The sequence below is a fragment of the Microtus ochrogaster genome, linkage group LG5 (assembly GCF_000317375.1).
Source record: "Microtus ochrogaster isolate Prairie Vole_2 linkage group LG5, MicOch1.0, whole genome shotgun sequence".
Lineage (NCBI taxonomy): Eukaryota > Metazoa > Chordata > Mammalia > Rodentia > Cricetidae > Microtus > Microtus ochrogaster.
This window is the reverse complement of record NC_022031.1, coordinates 31,175,170-31,191,626: the sequence shown is the minus strand read 5'-3', so window position 1 is coordinate 31,191,626 and position 16,457 is coordinate 31,175,170. Positions and strand designations below refer to the sequence as shown.

Below are 16,457 nucleotides of genomic sequence, written 5' to 3'. Positions count from 1 at the left end.
CCCTCAATTACAATGTCATTTATTCGTATTCTGTCCTAGGTAGGGTTACTATTATGCAACGAAACACTATCTTTTAAAAGACAGCTTTCAAGAGAAATCATTTAAATGGGGGCAGATATCGTAGTGGCAGGCAGACAAACATGATGCTGGAGAAGTAGCTGGACGCTTCCATTTGACCCATCTGGTATGCTGAACAGATGGAGGCAGGAAGACTATGGAACCAGTCCAAGAGAGGTGTGTTGTAGCCAGAAAAGCTGGAAGTAATGGACATACAAAGAGCCATCTAATAATCCCTTTGACGTTGCCATGGACAAGTGGGATTTGAGTTTGCCCTGGTGGTTTTCAGTGTTGCTTCGGTTCAGCGTTTCCTCATTATGTACCCTTCCTCCCTTTTAGAATGATAATTTATATTCTATGTTGGGAGTATATAATCTGCTTTTTGATTTTATAGGGGCTCCTAATTAAGAGATTGCTTTGAGTCTCAGAAGAGATTTTGGACTTACAAACACTGTTGAGACTAGGAAGGACTATGGGGACTTTTGAAGTGGAACTAAATACATTTTTGCTTTATGACATGGTAAGAGCCTACGGGGGTTAGGGAGTGGTTTGAATGAGCATGGCCCCCAAAGGCTCACATAGTTGAATGTTTGGTTCCCACCTGGTGGACTATTTCAGAAGGATTAGGAGGTGTGGCTGTACTGGTCGGTTTACACAGGCTAGAGTCATCAGAGGGGGAGGAGCCTCCGTTGAGAAAAATGCCTCTATGAGACCCAGCTGTAAGGCATTTTCTCAATTAGTGATCGATGGGGAGGACATAACTCACTGTGAGTGGTTCCCTCCCTGGGCTGGTGGTTCTGGGTACTGTAAGAAAGAAGACGGAACAAGTCACGTAAGCAAGCCAGTAAGCAGCACCCCTTCATGTCCCCTGTATCAGGCCCTGCCTGCAGGGTTAGCCCTGTTTTTGAGTTCCTGTCCTGACTTCCTTTGGTGATGACAGCAATGTGGAAGTGTAAGCTGAATAAACCCTTTCCACCCCAACTTTGGATTTGTGTCACTATAGATGAGCCTTAAGATTTCAAAAGTCTAAGCCAAAGCCAGGCGGTGGTGGCACTTGGGAGAGAGGCAGGCGGATCTCTGTGGGTTTGAGGCCAGCCTGGTCTGCAAGAGTTAGTTCCAGGACAGGCTCCAAAGCTACAGAGAAACCCTGTCTTGAAAAACGAAACAAAAAAAAAAAACCTAAAACAAACAAAAAAGTCCACGTAAGGCCCAGTCTCCCCCTGGGAGACACATACACTCTGCCTACAACTTTTAGATCAGATGTGTACCCTGCCTGCCACCACACACTCTGCCATAAGCAAGCCCCCAATTAAATCTATTTTTTACAAGTTGCCTTGGCCAGGTGTGGTGGCACACCCCTTTAATCCCAACACTTCAGATGCAGAGGCCGGTGGATCTCTGTTAAGTTTGAGGTCAGCCTGGTCTACAAAGTGAGTTCCAGGACAGTTAGGACTGTTACACAGAGAGAAACCCTGTCTTAAAAATGAAAAAAAAAAGTTGCCTTAACTGGACAGTGCTATCACATGCCTTTAATTCCAGCACTTGGGAGGCAGAGGCATTGGTTTTCCAAATTCAAGGCCAGCCTGGTCTACAGAATGAGTCCCAGGACAGCCAGGGTTACAGAAAGTAGCCCTTTTTCATAAAACCACCCCTGCCCCCCGTGCCAGAAATAAAAAGCTGCCTTGGTCATGGTGTTTCATCACAGCAGTAGTAGCCCTAACTAAGACCAAGACCAACAGGAAGGGTGGGTGGGGCCATCCCCTGGGCTTGGGTTTCAGAGTCTAATAAAAAGGAGAAACTGAGCACACGCATTTATCCGTTGCTTTCTGCATCTGCCGATACGATTTTCCCACCATCATGGATTGTGTCTTGAACTGTGAGCCAAAAGAAATCCTAGATCTTAAAAAAAAATTTAATTTAAGAGGCTAGAGAGATGGTTATCAGCACTGAAATGCGCTTCTTGGGAGCTTAGGTTCAATTCCCAGCACCCACATGGTGACCCACAACCATATATAACTCCAGTTCCAGGGATTTGATGCCCTATTCTGGCCTCCCTGGGGCACCTGGCACACATGCAATGCACAGACATACATGCAGGCAAAGCACCCATACATATAATAAAAATTTTAAATAAAAAAAATTTAAGCCACATTTCATTCAAACTGAACACTGTCCTCATCAGCATTAGGGACTGATGAACCAGCCTGTCTCCATCTTGGGCTTAAAAGCCATTTTATAGTAAAGACAAACTAAGTTTATTCCTGTTTATGATTAAACCTCTGTTTCTCAAGGATTGGATTCTGCCCCTCCTGTAACCTTAGCTACAAATGGTTCTGTAATGCCTGTTGCAGGAAATGACAAGCATGCTTTTGTTTCGAGAGGTTATATGACCACCTATGACAAACCTGTGGTATGACACCCTTGTTACGACCACCTTGCAACCATGTATTTTTTTCAGGAGGTCATTATGACTAACTCGTTTTGGTTATGTTCTGCGTCTCTAACCCCACCTATTACCTGTCAAATCACCCATTTGGAAGCCCCTACCTCCGAGCTATAAAATCCTTCTCTGCTTCATATCCAATGCTCATCTTTTGAACCTCGACTTTGGCGGGAGACAGCCTGTGTACATGAATAAAAAAAGCTTGCTTTAATTAATTTGGCCATGATGATTCGGATTAATGACCTTTCTCCTTGGATCTTTGGGATTAACAGTATTTTACTGAAAAACCAAGTCAAACATAAGTGGAAAATTTAAGCACGTTCAGGATTGTATTAACTTTTTCCTAAGTGTTACAGAATGCTGTTTTCTGGGCATGACATGGCCATTGCCAGATGGAAATCAGAGCAGGCATGGTAACTTCAGAGGACCCTCATAAGACTGGGCTCACTAACACTCCCTGGAGAAAGGGGAGGAAGCTCATGAGACAGCCTATAGGACACAGAAACAGTTGCTAGGGGAGGCTTTTCTTCCACAGCCTGTAAGCTGCTTCTGTAAGCCTACTTCTCCTCATCAGCTCGCCAACCTAGACTGGGATGGACTGTTATTAGTAACCTTTCTGGGGTGACTACAAGTTTGCTCAAGTTTCCCCAAGAAAAGTCATGCACCCTTGAGGTAATGGTCCCTTGATAAAAGGATCTGTGAGGGTAAAGACAACGTAGAAGTACAGTGAGTTCCTCTGTTCCCTGCTCCCACCCCTGCGGTGCTGGGATTGAGGACGCCAAGGCTTTACATGTGCCACTATTGAAGAGGACAGCGTATACATACGCACGGGCCAAGATAACTTTAAACTCCTCAAGCTTCCAACAGTCTCTCAGGCTTTTATAATCGCTTTATTACAGAGGAACATCAGAGTGAAGTTTGGAAATAAATAAATGTTGCTATGGTTAAATAGACAAAATATATCCAGAGAGTATAATATACATTAATTTGCGTTACTTCTCCAAGTATCACCAATGTACAAATTATTTTGTGAAGTTTTTCTCACATAAAGGATTTAAAATGCAAAGACTATGGAACTCTATATTGGAAATTAATAGAAGCCACATAGCTCCAAATACTGAAAATGTAAGACAGGTTTCTTAGGTATTTCCAGGCATACATATTAGCTGTAAGGGCTGACAGTGTGTTTCAGCAATGTGATTCAACAAAGCTAATCTGTAAACATATCTCCTATGACAATCAGATGCAAACCATTCTATCACAAATCTGCAAAACCCTCTGAAATGTAAACCTCAATGACATGGTAAAAGAAATTCTAAGTAACAACAACTACAAAAGCAGTAACTGTCAACGAAGTTATTTGGTTTTTAAGATGTAGCATAGCATAATGTAAAAGTCAAATGCCTCACCTAGAAGCTGTTTTTATGAAGACCTTTTTCTTTGTGTGTGTGTGTGTGTGTGTGTGTGTGATGGATCTCAGTGTTTCCCAGGCTGGTCTCAAGTTCCTGCCTCGGCCCTGCCTCGGCTTCCCGAGTCCTAGGATGGCAGGCATGTACGTGTACTACATGTCTGGTTTGAAGGTATAGTTTTGAACTTAAAGTTTTTGCATACATTTATGTGTGTGTGTGTGCGTGCACACACAGGCCATTGCACAGTGTGGAAGTCAGAGATACTTTGCAGGAGCCAGTTCTCTTCCACTTCTGAGTGGGTTCAGGAACTGAACTCAAGTTGCCCAGCTAGCACTCAGGTGGCCAGGTGTGGATAGTGAGTGGATTTACTCACCGAGCCATCTCATTGGCTAGCATTTCTTAATATAATGTACTATGTGTTTAATTCTTTTCTTTAAAAAGACTTTGTATATAATTAGGATATTGAACTAGAGCTCTAAAAAGAAAAATGCAGATGAAAATAGCTATATAGAAATAATGGTATAAATGTGAATTTATACAAAATGTACTGTACTTCAACTATGTAAGGCTTAATATGAGTATTTGTGGATTCTGAGTGTTCCACACCATAGTTTTTAGAGTAGTCGCAAACCATTCAAAATCTAGTAGTTCTAAAATGGTTTCGCCTTTTTAAAAAGCATCTGTTTATTTATTTCTAGACAGGGTCTCGTGTAGCCCAGTCCATGGTGGGTTGACCCTCCGACCTCATCTCCCAAGCGCTGGGATTGCAGGCATGTGCTACCCTACCCAGCTTTGTTTTCGTATTTTCAGCAAACATGTATATCATTTCATGCCAACTGGTCTATGCTGCTGTATTCAAAAACAATGAAAGCTTCTTTATCTTTTAAACATCTTTTAACTATCTTTTGAACCGCTGCAGAATCTATATAGATTTTTTTTTTTTTTGAGATTTCAGAATGCTGTAACTTGAACTAATGCCTACCAAGAATTGGCCCAAGCTTAAACAGAAGTCACAAGAAAGACACAGGTGTCAAACAGTTTAAGTCTGGCCTATGCAATTACATATAATCACAATTACTTTTTATGTGAAAAGTGTTTTAGAGTAAAAAATACTTTTGTAAAGAATATTATTGATAGTATTTCATATCTAAGTAGAATTTTTATACTGGATCTTGCCTCTTTCCTTTGGGAAGTACCCCCTTGCTACAACGTAAACCAAGTACAGCCTATGCAGTGCTGACCATGGTGACTTGTGGGTGAGCCCTTAAATTGAGATCAAATACTTATTAGTCAAAGCTAGGGCGATTGTATTTCTTCCACATGGCCAAGGTAACTAACACCAGTTCCCACTTCTATAAGCCTTGAGGAATTTTAACCACAACGAGGTCTAATAATTCATAGCAGAGCGCGGTGGCTCTTCCGGAAGCAGCTGTTCACCAACTGTTTTTATGGTGGTAACCCCGCGATCTGGAGTGCGACGGAAAGTGAGAATGCTTTGCTGTCTGTGTCTTGGTTCCGGAGCTGGTGTACCCTCTGGGAGACTTGCATGGGGATCTTGCGATGGAATCACAGTGCCGTCCATGTGGTCTAGATTTTGCTCCTGAGCCAGTCTGCTTTGGGGGTGAGCGTGACTCTGATTTTTCTATTGACTTGGACCTTTTCGGTAAGGACTTGGATCTTGACCGGCCTCTAGATCCAGAATTCCTTCTCGGTGTTCTCGACTGCCTTGCTGAGGTAGACTGCCTTGGTAGTGATTTGGAGCGGGATTTAGACTGACTGTAGGAAGACCGCCTGTGTCGAGACCTGAAAGCATGTGTAACATTAGAGCGTGTACTTTATACAAGACAACAGGCTGAGAGACAGCACTTTCTGATGGGCTTCATGGTGCTATGGTTCGAATAGGAAACACACCCCACGGGGCTGTCAGAGTGACTCGGGGGTTAAAAGCATTTGCTGTTCTTCCAGAGGATCTGGATTTGAGTCCTAGCACTCAAGTGGTCAGTCACACACAACTGTCTGTAACTTTAGTTTCAGGGGATCTGGCACCTTCTGAACTCTGAAAGCACTGCATAAATGTGAGGCACAGACATACATGCAAGTAAAAGACCCATATGGATAAAAAGAAAAAAAATAATAAATCCTCCCCAGACTCAAGTATTAGGGGCCTGATTGGCAGCCAGTAGACTTTGGGTGTGTGACTGGATTCTGAGGGATCTGACCTAATCAGTGGGTTGGTCCCTGATGGACTCACAGTGTATGGAGTCCTCAGGAGGTGTGAGGTAGGAGGGGAGATGAAGTAGTGGATCCCCAGGGGTGCTTTAAAGCCTGCTTGCTTGCTTTCTCGCCCCCCCCCCCGGTCTGTCTGTCTTTTGAAACAGGGTTTCTCTATGTAGTCCTGGCTGTCTGAGAACTTGCTTTGTAGACTAGACTGGTCTTAAACTCAAGGATCCACCTGTCTTTGCCTCCCAAGTGCTGGTATTAAAGGCATGTTGTGCTACTGCCTGGCAACAGCTGTTTCTTATCACCTCTTCTATTCCCCCCCCCTTTACTGTTTGCCATGAATTGAGCAACCTGCACGATAAGGTCACTGGGTACAATAGTCTGCCTCACATCAGGCCCACGGCAATGGATCTAGCCTCCCATGGACTGGACCCTCTGAAACAATGAGCAAGATAAATCTTTCCTTCTTAAGTCTTCTTTGGAGTGTTTGTCATCATGATGGGAAGTCTGATTAATACATTATGTTCATTATGTTTTAATAGATTAATGACAAGACACTTTTTTTTTTTGGCAGCACTTGGCCTAGAACCTGGGGCCTTGTGATTGCTAGGCAAATACTCTACCACCCAAACTACACCTCTAGCCTAAAAGAAATAATTCTAATTTTATCATTCATGCTTTTGACTCAAACATACATAACAAGTCTGTAATATCTGTTATACTAGAAAATATGCTCAAAACATTTTTACCTTGTGACGCTATATCATATGCCTTAGTTCTACAAAAAAGTCCCGTATTATCCTGTTCAACCTCCCAAGTGCTGGAATTACAAACATGCACCCAACACCCTGCTGGGTTAAACAACTGTTAACAGGCATAAAAATTGGAAGAAAAAAACCTTATAAATAAGGAAAGGAAGGAAACAATCATTAAAAGTTTACAAATAATACTCGTAAAAGCAGAAACTGCTGTACAAGTTAGCATGATGGGAAATGCCTATTATGACAGCATTCCAAGAGACTGAGGCAGAAGGATCTCAAGTTCCAGACCAGCCTTGGCTGCACAACAATGCTCTCTATCAAAAGAAAAGCAAAACCATCATCTGAAAGCATTAGAGAATAATCAACATAAGCAAAAGTTGAGTTCAGAAGCCTCAGAGTTCAAAGCTACTGAACTGGCTGGGACTTAAGGGACAAAAAACTTGGATTATATAGCATCTTTAAACAGTTAGTAGGCACTGGTGCACATCTGTGAACCCAGCAATGGGGGGTGTAATGGAGTAGAGAGAGGTGGACTTCAGTTCACTGGACAGTCAGTCTAGCCTGAAGCATGAGCTTCAGGTTAAGTGATAGACCCTGTTACCAAAAACCAAGGTAGAGAGTGATCAAGAAAGACACCTGAGCCAGGTAGTGGTGGCGTATCCCTTTAATCCCAGCATGTAGGAGGCAGAGGCAGGGGGATCTCTGTGAGTTCAAGGCCAGCCTGGTCTATAGAGCAAGTTCCAGAACAGGTTTCAAAGCAACACAGAGAAACCCTGTCTCAAAAACTAAAAAGATAAATAAATAAATAGACACTTGGTAATAAGCCTCTAACATGCATGCATACCCACATGCACACAGTGCACACACATCTATAAGCATGTACCTATAATACAAACAACCAAAACAATAACAAGACCCTGCCTAAAGCTAAAGAGTCTACAAATCAGGGGGTGCTGGGAATACAGCCCCAGAGCCAGTGTAGAGGTCCAGCAGAGCACCTGCAAGCATCTGCCAGGTCCTGTATTCAACCCCACAGCCCAGGAAAACAAACAGAACCCATATGTGATAGGGAAGAGCATGTCTTTCTACAGAAATTTGTCCATATTAAACAAAATCATCATCTAAGTACCTCTCTCCCCAACCCGCCCTAGTAATTCTTTAAAATACTTCCTAGAAAAAGGGAAAAATGAAGCTGTGTGCTGTTGCTTCAGTGCTCACTCTTTCAGGCTGTCTGAGCGCCTCCGGTCTCTGCCCCATGATGAACTTCGACTTCGAGACCTCCTCTGGCTGGGGCTTCTGGATCTCCTGTGGTCACTCGGCGAGCACAGGTGGCGTTCCTTCGACTTCATTTGCCCGGGTGCTAGAACATGAAGAACAAGGTTCCTAACGGTTTACCCCTGAAAACCACAGTCCCTGCCGCTCGTTCGGGACAGTATTCTGAAGACCTTTAAGTGACACGCTACTGTTGCTGACACTCGGAAACAGTAACAGCTTGGCTCTGTCACGGAGAGCTAAGGGTCCTTTCCACTTACTTTTGCGATCACCTTGGGCAAACTGTATCTCGATTTGCCGGCCACAGACCCACTTCCTATTGAGGTTATAGAGTGCGTCTTCAGCATCTCGAACATCTTCAAACATGAGCAGCTGTTAAGGACACTTTGGACATCAGACGGTAAACGAAACTGTTTCTGGGTATTATTTACATGTGAAATTCAATTGACAAGAAAACCAAGTTCTGGCTCCAATATGAATAACCAGAAAAGCTTTTCTGTTTTATTATGAAAACAGTTGCGCTCTTGTGATTTAGAAGCATGAATACAAGAACAGAATAGCAGATACAATTAGCGCAGCATAATTTGAAATGTGAGGAAAGAAATTAATCTCAAATTAGCTGGCATTATGAAATCAAGAAATAAAATGAACTGTTTAGGGCTTAACCCCCTTTTCAGAGAAAGGATTTATCAGGTTTTCACTGGAAATATCAGCACACAGAAGCTTTTATTCTGCAAGTAAAAGTCCTCTATGGCTAAAAGTCTGGTTATGAAATGGAACTGCAATAATAAAAGCAAGCTAAGACAGAAGATGACCTTGGCTCTTTGAGGGTGGTGCCCACCTCTGAGCCTACTCCTTTCAACAGTCGCCTATGTGCTACTAGTTAGGTGTTAAGTATAAAGTAACAGGAAACCATAGAGGTCTCAAAGAAACCTGGCACAAATGGCTACCTGAAGCGCCTATTAACATATCAAAGGGGACGCTGGCCACCAGTCTCCCATCGCCTATGGTTGGAGTCTAGCTAACAAGCTGGTCCAGACTGGGGGAAGGGGGGCTCGGAGAGGGGGGTAAGGCGATGGGGGACTGGGGGTGGAGGCACGGTCCAGCTACTGCAGACTGTTGTAGAGTTTCTGAGATAAAGAAAAAACACATTTAATAAGACAATGTTGATCTCATAACATCCATCCCTAAACACGTATGTGGACGAGCACACTATGAAGCATGTTTGCATGCGCACGTGCAGTAGAGGATATTGAACGTAGGCGAACCCGCGGGGGCGGCGAGTGTAGAAGTCAAGCGGGATGTAAACGTCCACTATGGGTCCGTACCGACCAAACTCTCGGCGTAGGTCCTCGGGCCTGGAGCGGTACAGAAACAAGGCAAGTAAATATAAATAGGCTGAATAACACTTGGCCTACAGAAATCCAACTGAAACTTTCAAAACAAAGCGTATCGTCCTGCCCGTGAGAGGGCCCAGCTCACTGGGTAAAGGCTGAGTAGCTCAGCCTAAAGACCGGAGTTCAAAACCTTGAGCCCACATGGTGGAAAGAGAATCATCTCCTGCAAGTTGTCTTTTACTCTTTAAGCATGGAGAGAGAAGAGGAGGAATAGAACACAGAGAGAGGCCCACACACAAATAAAAGTTAAAAAAAAAGAGGAAAATGAAAGTATATTGTCTAAACTTCCATATCTACAGCTGTCTCTTATAACAGTTACCCACATTTCTTTCTCTTTGTGGGTGGGGGAACCAAGCCTTGCTATATGGACCAGGCTGGCCTTGAACTAACAGTCCTTCTGCCTTAGTTCCCCAAGTGCTAGGACTGCAGGTTGCACCATCAAGCCTAGTTTCACCCAAGGCTTTAAAAGGAAAAAAAAAAAAAATCTCCTCTGAGTCCTTTCTTTCTTGGAGACCCTAATCCAGGAAGTCTGGATGAGGGACCTGGGAGTCTGTATTTTTACAAACATTTTATGTGGTTGTTAAACTTAATTTCAAAAGGCCTGGCCCAGCACATCCACTCTTGAAAGTTACTTCCATCACAAGACTTGATGTTCATTTAAGAATGCATTCTTGTCTCACTATAACTTCATGTTTATTTGAATTTTGTTTTCAGAAAGCAAGAAATTAGAATCTAAAGCAGTTTCAGAATTATTTCTTGGACGTTAACAAAAAAAAAAAAATGTGTGTTCTTCCCGTATACCATAAAGCAAAGTTAACTACTTTATTCTTATAGCTAATGATATTTTGAACCTTCTGTATGTCTTCTACCTTTATAGGCACAGGGCTTACTTAAGAAAAAGCAGAGAGAGACAGAGAGAGAGAGACAGAGAGAGAGAGACAGAGAGAGAGAGAGAGGGAGAGAGAGAGCAGCCAGAGGCATCTGAAGGAGTCCAGAGCAGAGAGAGAGAGAAGTAGAGTTGACATGACCTGTAGTGAAGAGGCGAGCAGGCCTGCTTTTTGTCCTGCCCAGCTCCCACATGGCTAGCTTTACACCCTAAATAACAACACACAAACTGTATTCTTTTAAACAGTGCCTGGCCCATTATATCTAGCCTCTTCTTGGCTAACTCTCTCATAATTAATTTCTATTAATGTATGTAGCACCACAAGGTGGTGGCTTACCGGGAAGATTCTAACCTATGTCCATCTTGGGCCAGAGCTTCATCGCGACTGCCTCACTGCCTTCTACCCAGCATCCTGTTCTGTCTACTCCACCTATCTAAGCTGCTGTCCTCTCAAAGGGCCAAGGCAGTTTCTTTATTAACCAATGAAAGTAACACATAGACAGAAAACCCTCCCACATCAATGACCAGCAGGATGGACATGACCAGGACTATCTGTGAGAGAGGATAGGGAGTAGAGAAAAGAGCGAGAGGAGCAGAGTCTAGAGAGAACATAACAGGAATAGCAGGGTTATAAGGAAAGTGAGCAGCTTTGGAGGAGGGAAACCTGTGAGCTGGAGGGAATCTGTGGATGGGGAACTCCTCCTATCGTCCATGTTGAGCTCATTTCTGGGTATTTGGACTGCTCTTTGGAGTTTGGAGAATTGGCATTTCCTTTGAACCTGACAACAACATTATTTCTCTTTGTGGAGCGACAATTTAACTGGAGGCACATGTCTCGTTGTGCTAGCTGACAATTACATACGCAAGAAGCTGTTTGTCTGAATATGACTTAATTCCCACAACTCTGGCTGTTTACAGACAGATTAGTCTGTCTATAATGTCACTGAGCTAGCAAGTAATGGAGATGGAATCGCACGCCTGTCTGTCATCAATCACTGTCACACACAGCCTGAGAGAGCTCACAGAGGCTCAGCCTTAAGTTCTAAGCATGCATGGTCCTGAAGAAAGAAGAGAGCTTTAAAAACAATGCAGAAGGGAGACTCCAAGGTGACTGCACAGCTTCTGGTCCTGGTGAATGGAAGGAGTTGTTATCAGTAACAGTGATGGAATATCAGTAACAGTGGTGGAATCTGGGGATCAAACTCAAGTTGTCAGGATTGCACATGGAGTGCCTTTTCCTGAAAATGAGAACCCAGAAATTAAGTCCATCCACCTATAAACACCTGAGTTTTGACAAAGAGGCCAAAAATACACACTGAAGAAAAGACAACACCTTCAACAAATGGTGCCGGTCAAACTGGATTGAGTGAAAGTGAGTGGAAGTTACTAAGTGGAAGAATGAAACTAGACCCATATCTCTTACCCTGTGCAAAACTCAACTCAAAATGGACCAAGGATCTCAACAGAAGACCTGATACCCTGAATTGATGGAGGAGAGAATTGTAATATAATAGCTCTTATAGGAACAGGAAGGAATTTTCTGAAAAGGGATCCACACAGCAGGCATTAGTACCAATAACTGACAAACGGGACCTCATTACACAAAGCAACTTCTGTACAGCAAAGGACACCATCATTCCAGTGAAGAGGCAGCCTACAGAATGGGAAAAAAGATCTGTCAACTATATATAATATACAAAGGAATAAAAAGACCTTAAACACCTAGAAAGCAAATAACACAATTAAAAAATGGAGTACAGAACTAAACAGAGATTAGCCAAAAGATGAAACACAAATGGCTGAGAAACAGTTTAAGGAATGTTCAACATCCCTAGCCATCAGGAAACTGCAAATTAAAATAGCTTTGAGATTTCATATTACACCAGTCAAAATGGCCAAGCTTAAAAAAAATGACCCCAGATGCTGAAGAAGATTCACAGAAAGGGAGCTCTTAGTCACTGTGGATTGGAATGCAAACTAGTGCAGCTGCTATGGAGATCAGCGTGTGATTCCCCTGGAAGCTGAGAATCGACCTATGTCAAGATCTAGCTGTAGCACTCTGGGCATACACCCAAAGGACTCCATCTTACCATAGAGACACTTGCGAATTCACAGAGAATGAAGACACAGCATGCACAGAGCCTGGCACCGGTCTGCATCAGTTTGGGGTCCAAGGACTGAGGAGACGTGGACACAGGCCCCCATTCCTAACCCAGAGCAATCTCCAATTTGATGATCACTTGCAAATAAAAAATTCCATTTCCTCCAAAGGAGTCTCACTGGGGAAACAAACTGCTCTCATTGGTCGGCTGCATGCCCAGGAGTGGATGCCAGCAGAAAATGAACTCAGTGGCATCTCTGGATGTCCCTTGTCTCATGATGTCATGTCACATCTCTTCATTTAAAATAATTTATTATTTATATTTTCTTTGTATATTTTTCCTCTCTTTTACCCTACACGTCCTTTGTATATCTATTATGACTTCCGTTTTAGTACTTTCTGGGATTACTGAGTATGCAGATGTGTGGGCCTCTGCTCCTCGTGCCTTCTCTTGGCCTCATAGAGAAACTCTGTCTCTAAAATCTGAAATAAAATGTAAACATACACACAGTGTACTGGCTTGCAGTATGTCAGCCTGAACAAGCTAGAGAGGAGGAAGCCTCAACTGAGAAAATGCCTCCATAAGATCAAGCTGTGGGAAGACTGTAGGGCATTTTCTTAATTAGTGATTGACATGGGAGGGCCCAGTCCATTGTGGGTGGTGCCACTCCTAAGCTTGTAGTCCTGGGTTCTATAAGAAGCTGAGGGAGCCCTGTGGAGCAGGTCAGTAAGTAGCAACCTCCTCATGATCTCTGCATCAGTTCCTACCCTAGGTTCCTGCCCTGTTTGGGCTCCTGCCTTGGCGTCCTTTGCTGATGAATTGTGTGATGTGGATGCAATAAACCCTTTTCTCCCTCAGTTGCTTTGGTCATGGTATTTCATCACAGCAGTGTTAACCCTAATTAAGGCATACAGGATGACAAAAACTAAATAAGTTGATATATGTGAAGCTTTTAAAAATGACATTTACTCTCTGCATGTGTGTATGTGTTGGGCACAGATGCCACAGTGTTCATGTGGAGATCGAACAATAGCACGAAGCAGTCAGCTCTCCTGCCTTGTTTGCCCTGGGGACTGAACGCGGGCTGTCAGGCTTGGCCACAGGTGTTTGACCCTACTGGGCCATCTCTGACTTATTCTAAGTTTTTCACCTGGCACTTGTCACACAGTGGGTATTGAACAAAAACGAGAAACTATTATTCTCTTGATCCAAAACAATCTCAGTTTTGATTACCTCCCCAGTGTCGGGCTAAAAAGTGATGAAAGAACAGAAAATAGAATTAGTAACTCTCAATTATCAGTTTAAGCACTCAGGGGAGGGTTACCTGGATCCAAGGTTCATAGTCACATGAAGACATGTTTTTTTTTTTTTTTTTGTTGTTGTTGTTGTTTGTTTTACTTTGTGGTGCTGGGGACAGAACCCAAGGCCTCACGAATGTAAGGCAAGCAATCTGCTGAACTGCAGCCCCAGGCCAGATGTGTTTTATTCAGAATGCACAATGTTGGAGCATTATAGAAATATGAAATATCCACTATTTTAGAGCTTGTAAATCTACAAAGATGAGAATCCACATTATTCAACTGAATACATATTTAGCATGGTGTGTGCATGTGGCTTATGTGAGGTCGGAGAACAACTTGAGGGGGTTGTTCTCTTCTTCCACCACGGAGCTCCCAGGGCTAGAACTCAGATCCTCAGGCTTGGAGGCAGGCATCTCTACTCATGGAGTCATCTTGCTAGCCCCTTATACAACTTAATAATAGTAATGTTTTAAAAGCTAGTTCAATATACACAAAAATCCAGGTTTCTGACTTCTCTTGAAAGTAAGATGAGGCAAGGCAAATTGGGGGAGCTAGTGGCATATGCTTGTAATCGCAGCTAGGGGAGAGGTTGGCATAGGAAGCCCAAATCCTGGTTGCTGAAGTGATGTCCCAGTAGCTATAGATCAGTACGGAGCCCAGCATGCACACAGCCCTGGGTCAGAATCTCTAGAATTGAAAAGGGGGGGGAGGTAGCAACATGACTTCCCCATTAGATGGTGCATACTCATTTGCTGCGGTCCAGGCCATTCTACTATGCCTTGTAAGCTGGCAGCCTCAGTCACCTGCATAGCTCTTGGGGCCGTCTGAACTGAAAATGTCTGGGTTTTTTTTTGTAAACATGCCACGAAGACCTGGCGCTAATTGTCCAAGTTGTCTACGTGTGAGATTTTTTTAAAGCCTACCCAAATATTAAATTCTGCTTCTCTATGTAACAATGTATTGATAAACAGGGTAAGAAAAGAACCATAAAACACAGGCATCTTAAAATTCTATTAATGAACAGTCTATAGTTGTGGCACATATATTTATAGTGATCAAATTTGAAGCACTTAATATCCCTAAAAGTAGATTATCAGCTTAGTGGTGATGCACACCGGTGATCCTAGTACTTGGGAGGGAGGTGGAGGCAGAAGGATGAGAAGTTCAAGGTCATTTTCGCCTATGTAGGGAATTTGAGACCACCCTGGACTAGATGGAGACCCTCTCTTAACAAATCAAAACTTAAGTCATGATTACTCCAGAAACCAACATGTGAAGAAATGCATAGTTTTGTGCCTGTTTGGGTCCAGGCACAAAGGTTAAAACCTTTGAACTTCAACTTTTCCTTAAGTGGACAAGATGGTAGAACTAGAAAGTGAGATTAAGTGATTCCAGTGAAATTAAGGTGTCTTTTAATGTCACCTCTCCCCTTTCCTCCTACTCCTATTAAAGGAAAAAGTGCTCTATGAAAAAGGGCATTTCTTAAGCTCTATGCTTGACAATCCTCTAGACAGAATTTTCAATGAGGGCTGCAGGAGACAGACTCCCAGGATTGAAACTGACAACCAAGATGAAGGGCTAAGACTGTCTCCAACACTCAAAGAAAAACAAGAAAAATATACATCAGATAATCGACTAGTCATACGTGTGTCTGTGTCTGTGTCCGCGTGTGTGTTGGCTTTTCGAGACAGGGTTTCTCTGTGTAACAGCTTTGGCTGTCCTGGAGCTCGCTTTGTAGACCAGGCTGGCCTCGTATGTTAAATCTGGGCCGTCAGCACTGCCTGAACAGCGCAGAGGAAATTGCAAGGCCTAAGGTGCGCATCCTGAGATGAGACAGCCCCAGTTACTCCGGAAGGTTAGTGGGCGGCGTCTGCAGGACGCAGTGACAACAGGGCCTGAGCAAGCACTGCCACCATGGCCCGCACCTCGGCCAGCATCCTGTCATGACAGCACCCCAACACCTGGTCAGCACCCCAACACCCGTACACCCCGTAGTTCAGTACACCGACACCTGTCCATGACTCCAACACCCGGCCAGCACGCCAACACCCAACTGGTACCCCGACACCCGGCTGGCACCCCGACAGCCTGCAGCCGGGCACCGAGGCACCCGGCCGGCATGCGACAGCCCACCACCCAGCCCGCACCCAGACACTCCTCCGCCCCGACCCGTACTCCCGCGGGGTCCCGTCTTGGCTCACCTAGTGGCGTCGGCGACGTTCCTGACGAACAGGGAGGTGTTGGGGGGCCTGGTGTAGCGAGACATGCCGCTCGCGGCCCCGCTCCCAGCCGCCCGCCGCGCCCCCTCCCGGGCCCGCCGCGCAGCCGCAGACGCGGGCTGGGGGCGCGGGGCCTGAGCGGCCGCGCCAGCATCAACCTGGACACTGTCTCGGCCGCTCGCTCGGGAACAGACCCGATATCCACCGATCCAGACCGGGAGACATGCCTCACCCAAGCAGTCCCAGAAAAGATCCCGGACAGGGCTTCGAAAGAGTCATGAGTAAGGGGCAGGGCCCCTATTGCGAGCCTGCAAGCGTAGCCTCAGCGTTTCCCTGAAGAGATCAACTCCATCCTCAATGGAAAAGGAATGTACACACACGAGTAGGGAA

General features: G+C 44.3%; 1 protein-coding gene across 1 annotated transcript; it reads right to left on the bottom strand.

Moving 5' to 3' along the window:
• Positions 1-1,631: 1,631 nt before the first annotated feature.
• Srsf12 (serine and arginine rich splicing factor 12) lies at positions 1,632-16,178 on the bottom strand. Its single transcript, XM_026786784.1, has 5 exons — positions 16,050-16,178; positions 9,416-9,520; positions 8,423-8,526; positions 8,109-8,250; positions 1,632-5,712 (listed from the first exon to the last, which is right to left on the bottom strand). Exons 1-5 carry the CDS (start codon positions 16,112-16,114, stop codon positions 5,343-5,345), a joined length of 786 nt encoding a protein of 261 aa, XP_026642585.1. The 5' UTR covers positions 16,115-16,178; the 3' UTR covers positions 1,632-5,342.
• Between the last annotated feature and the right edge of the window lie 279 nt (positions 16,179-16,457).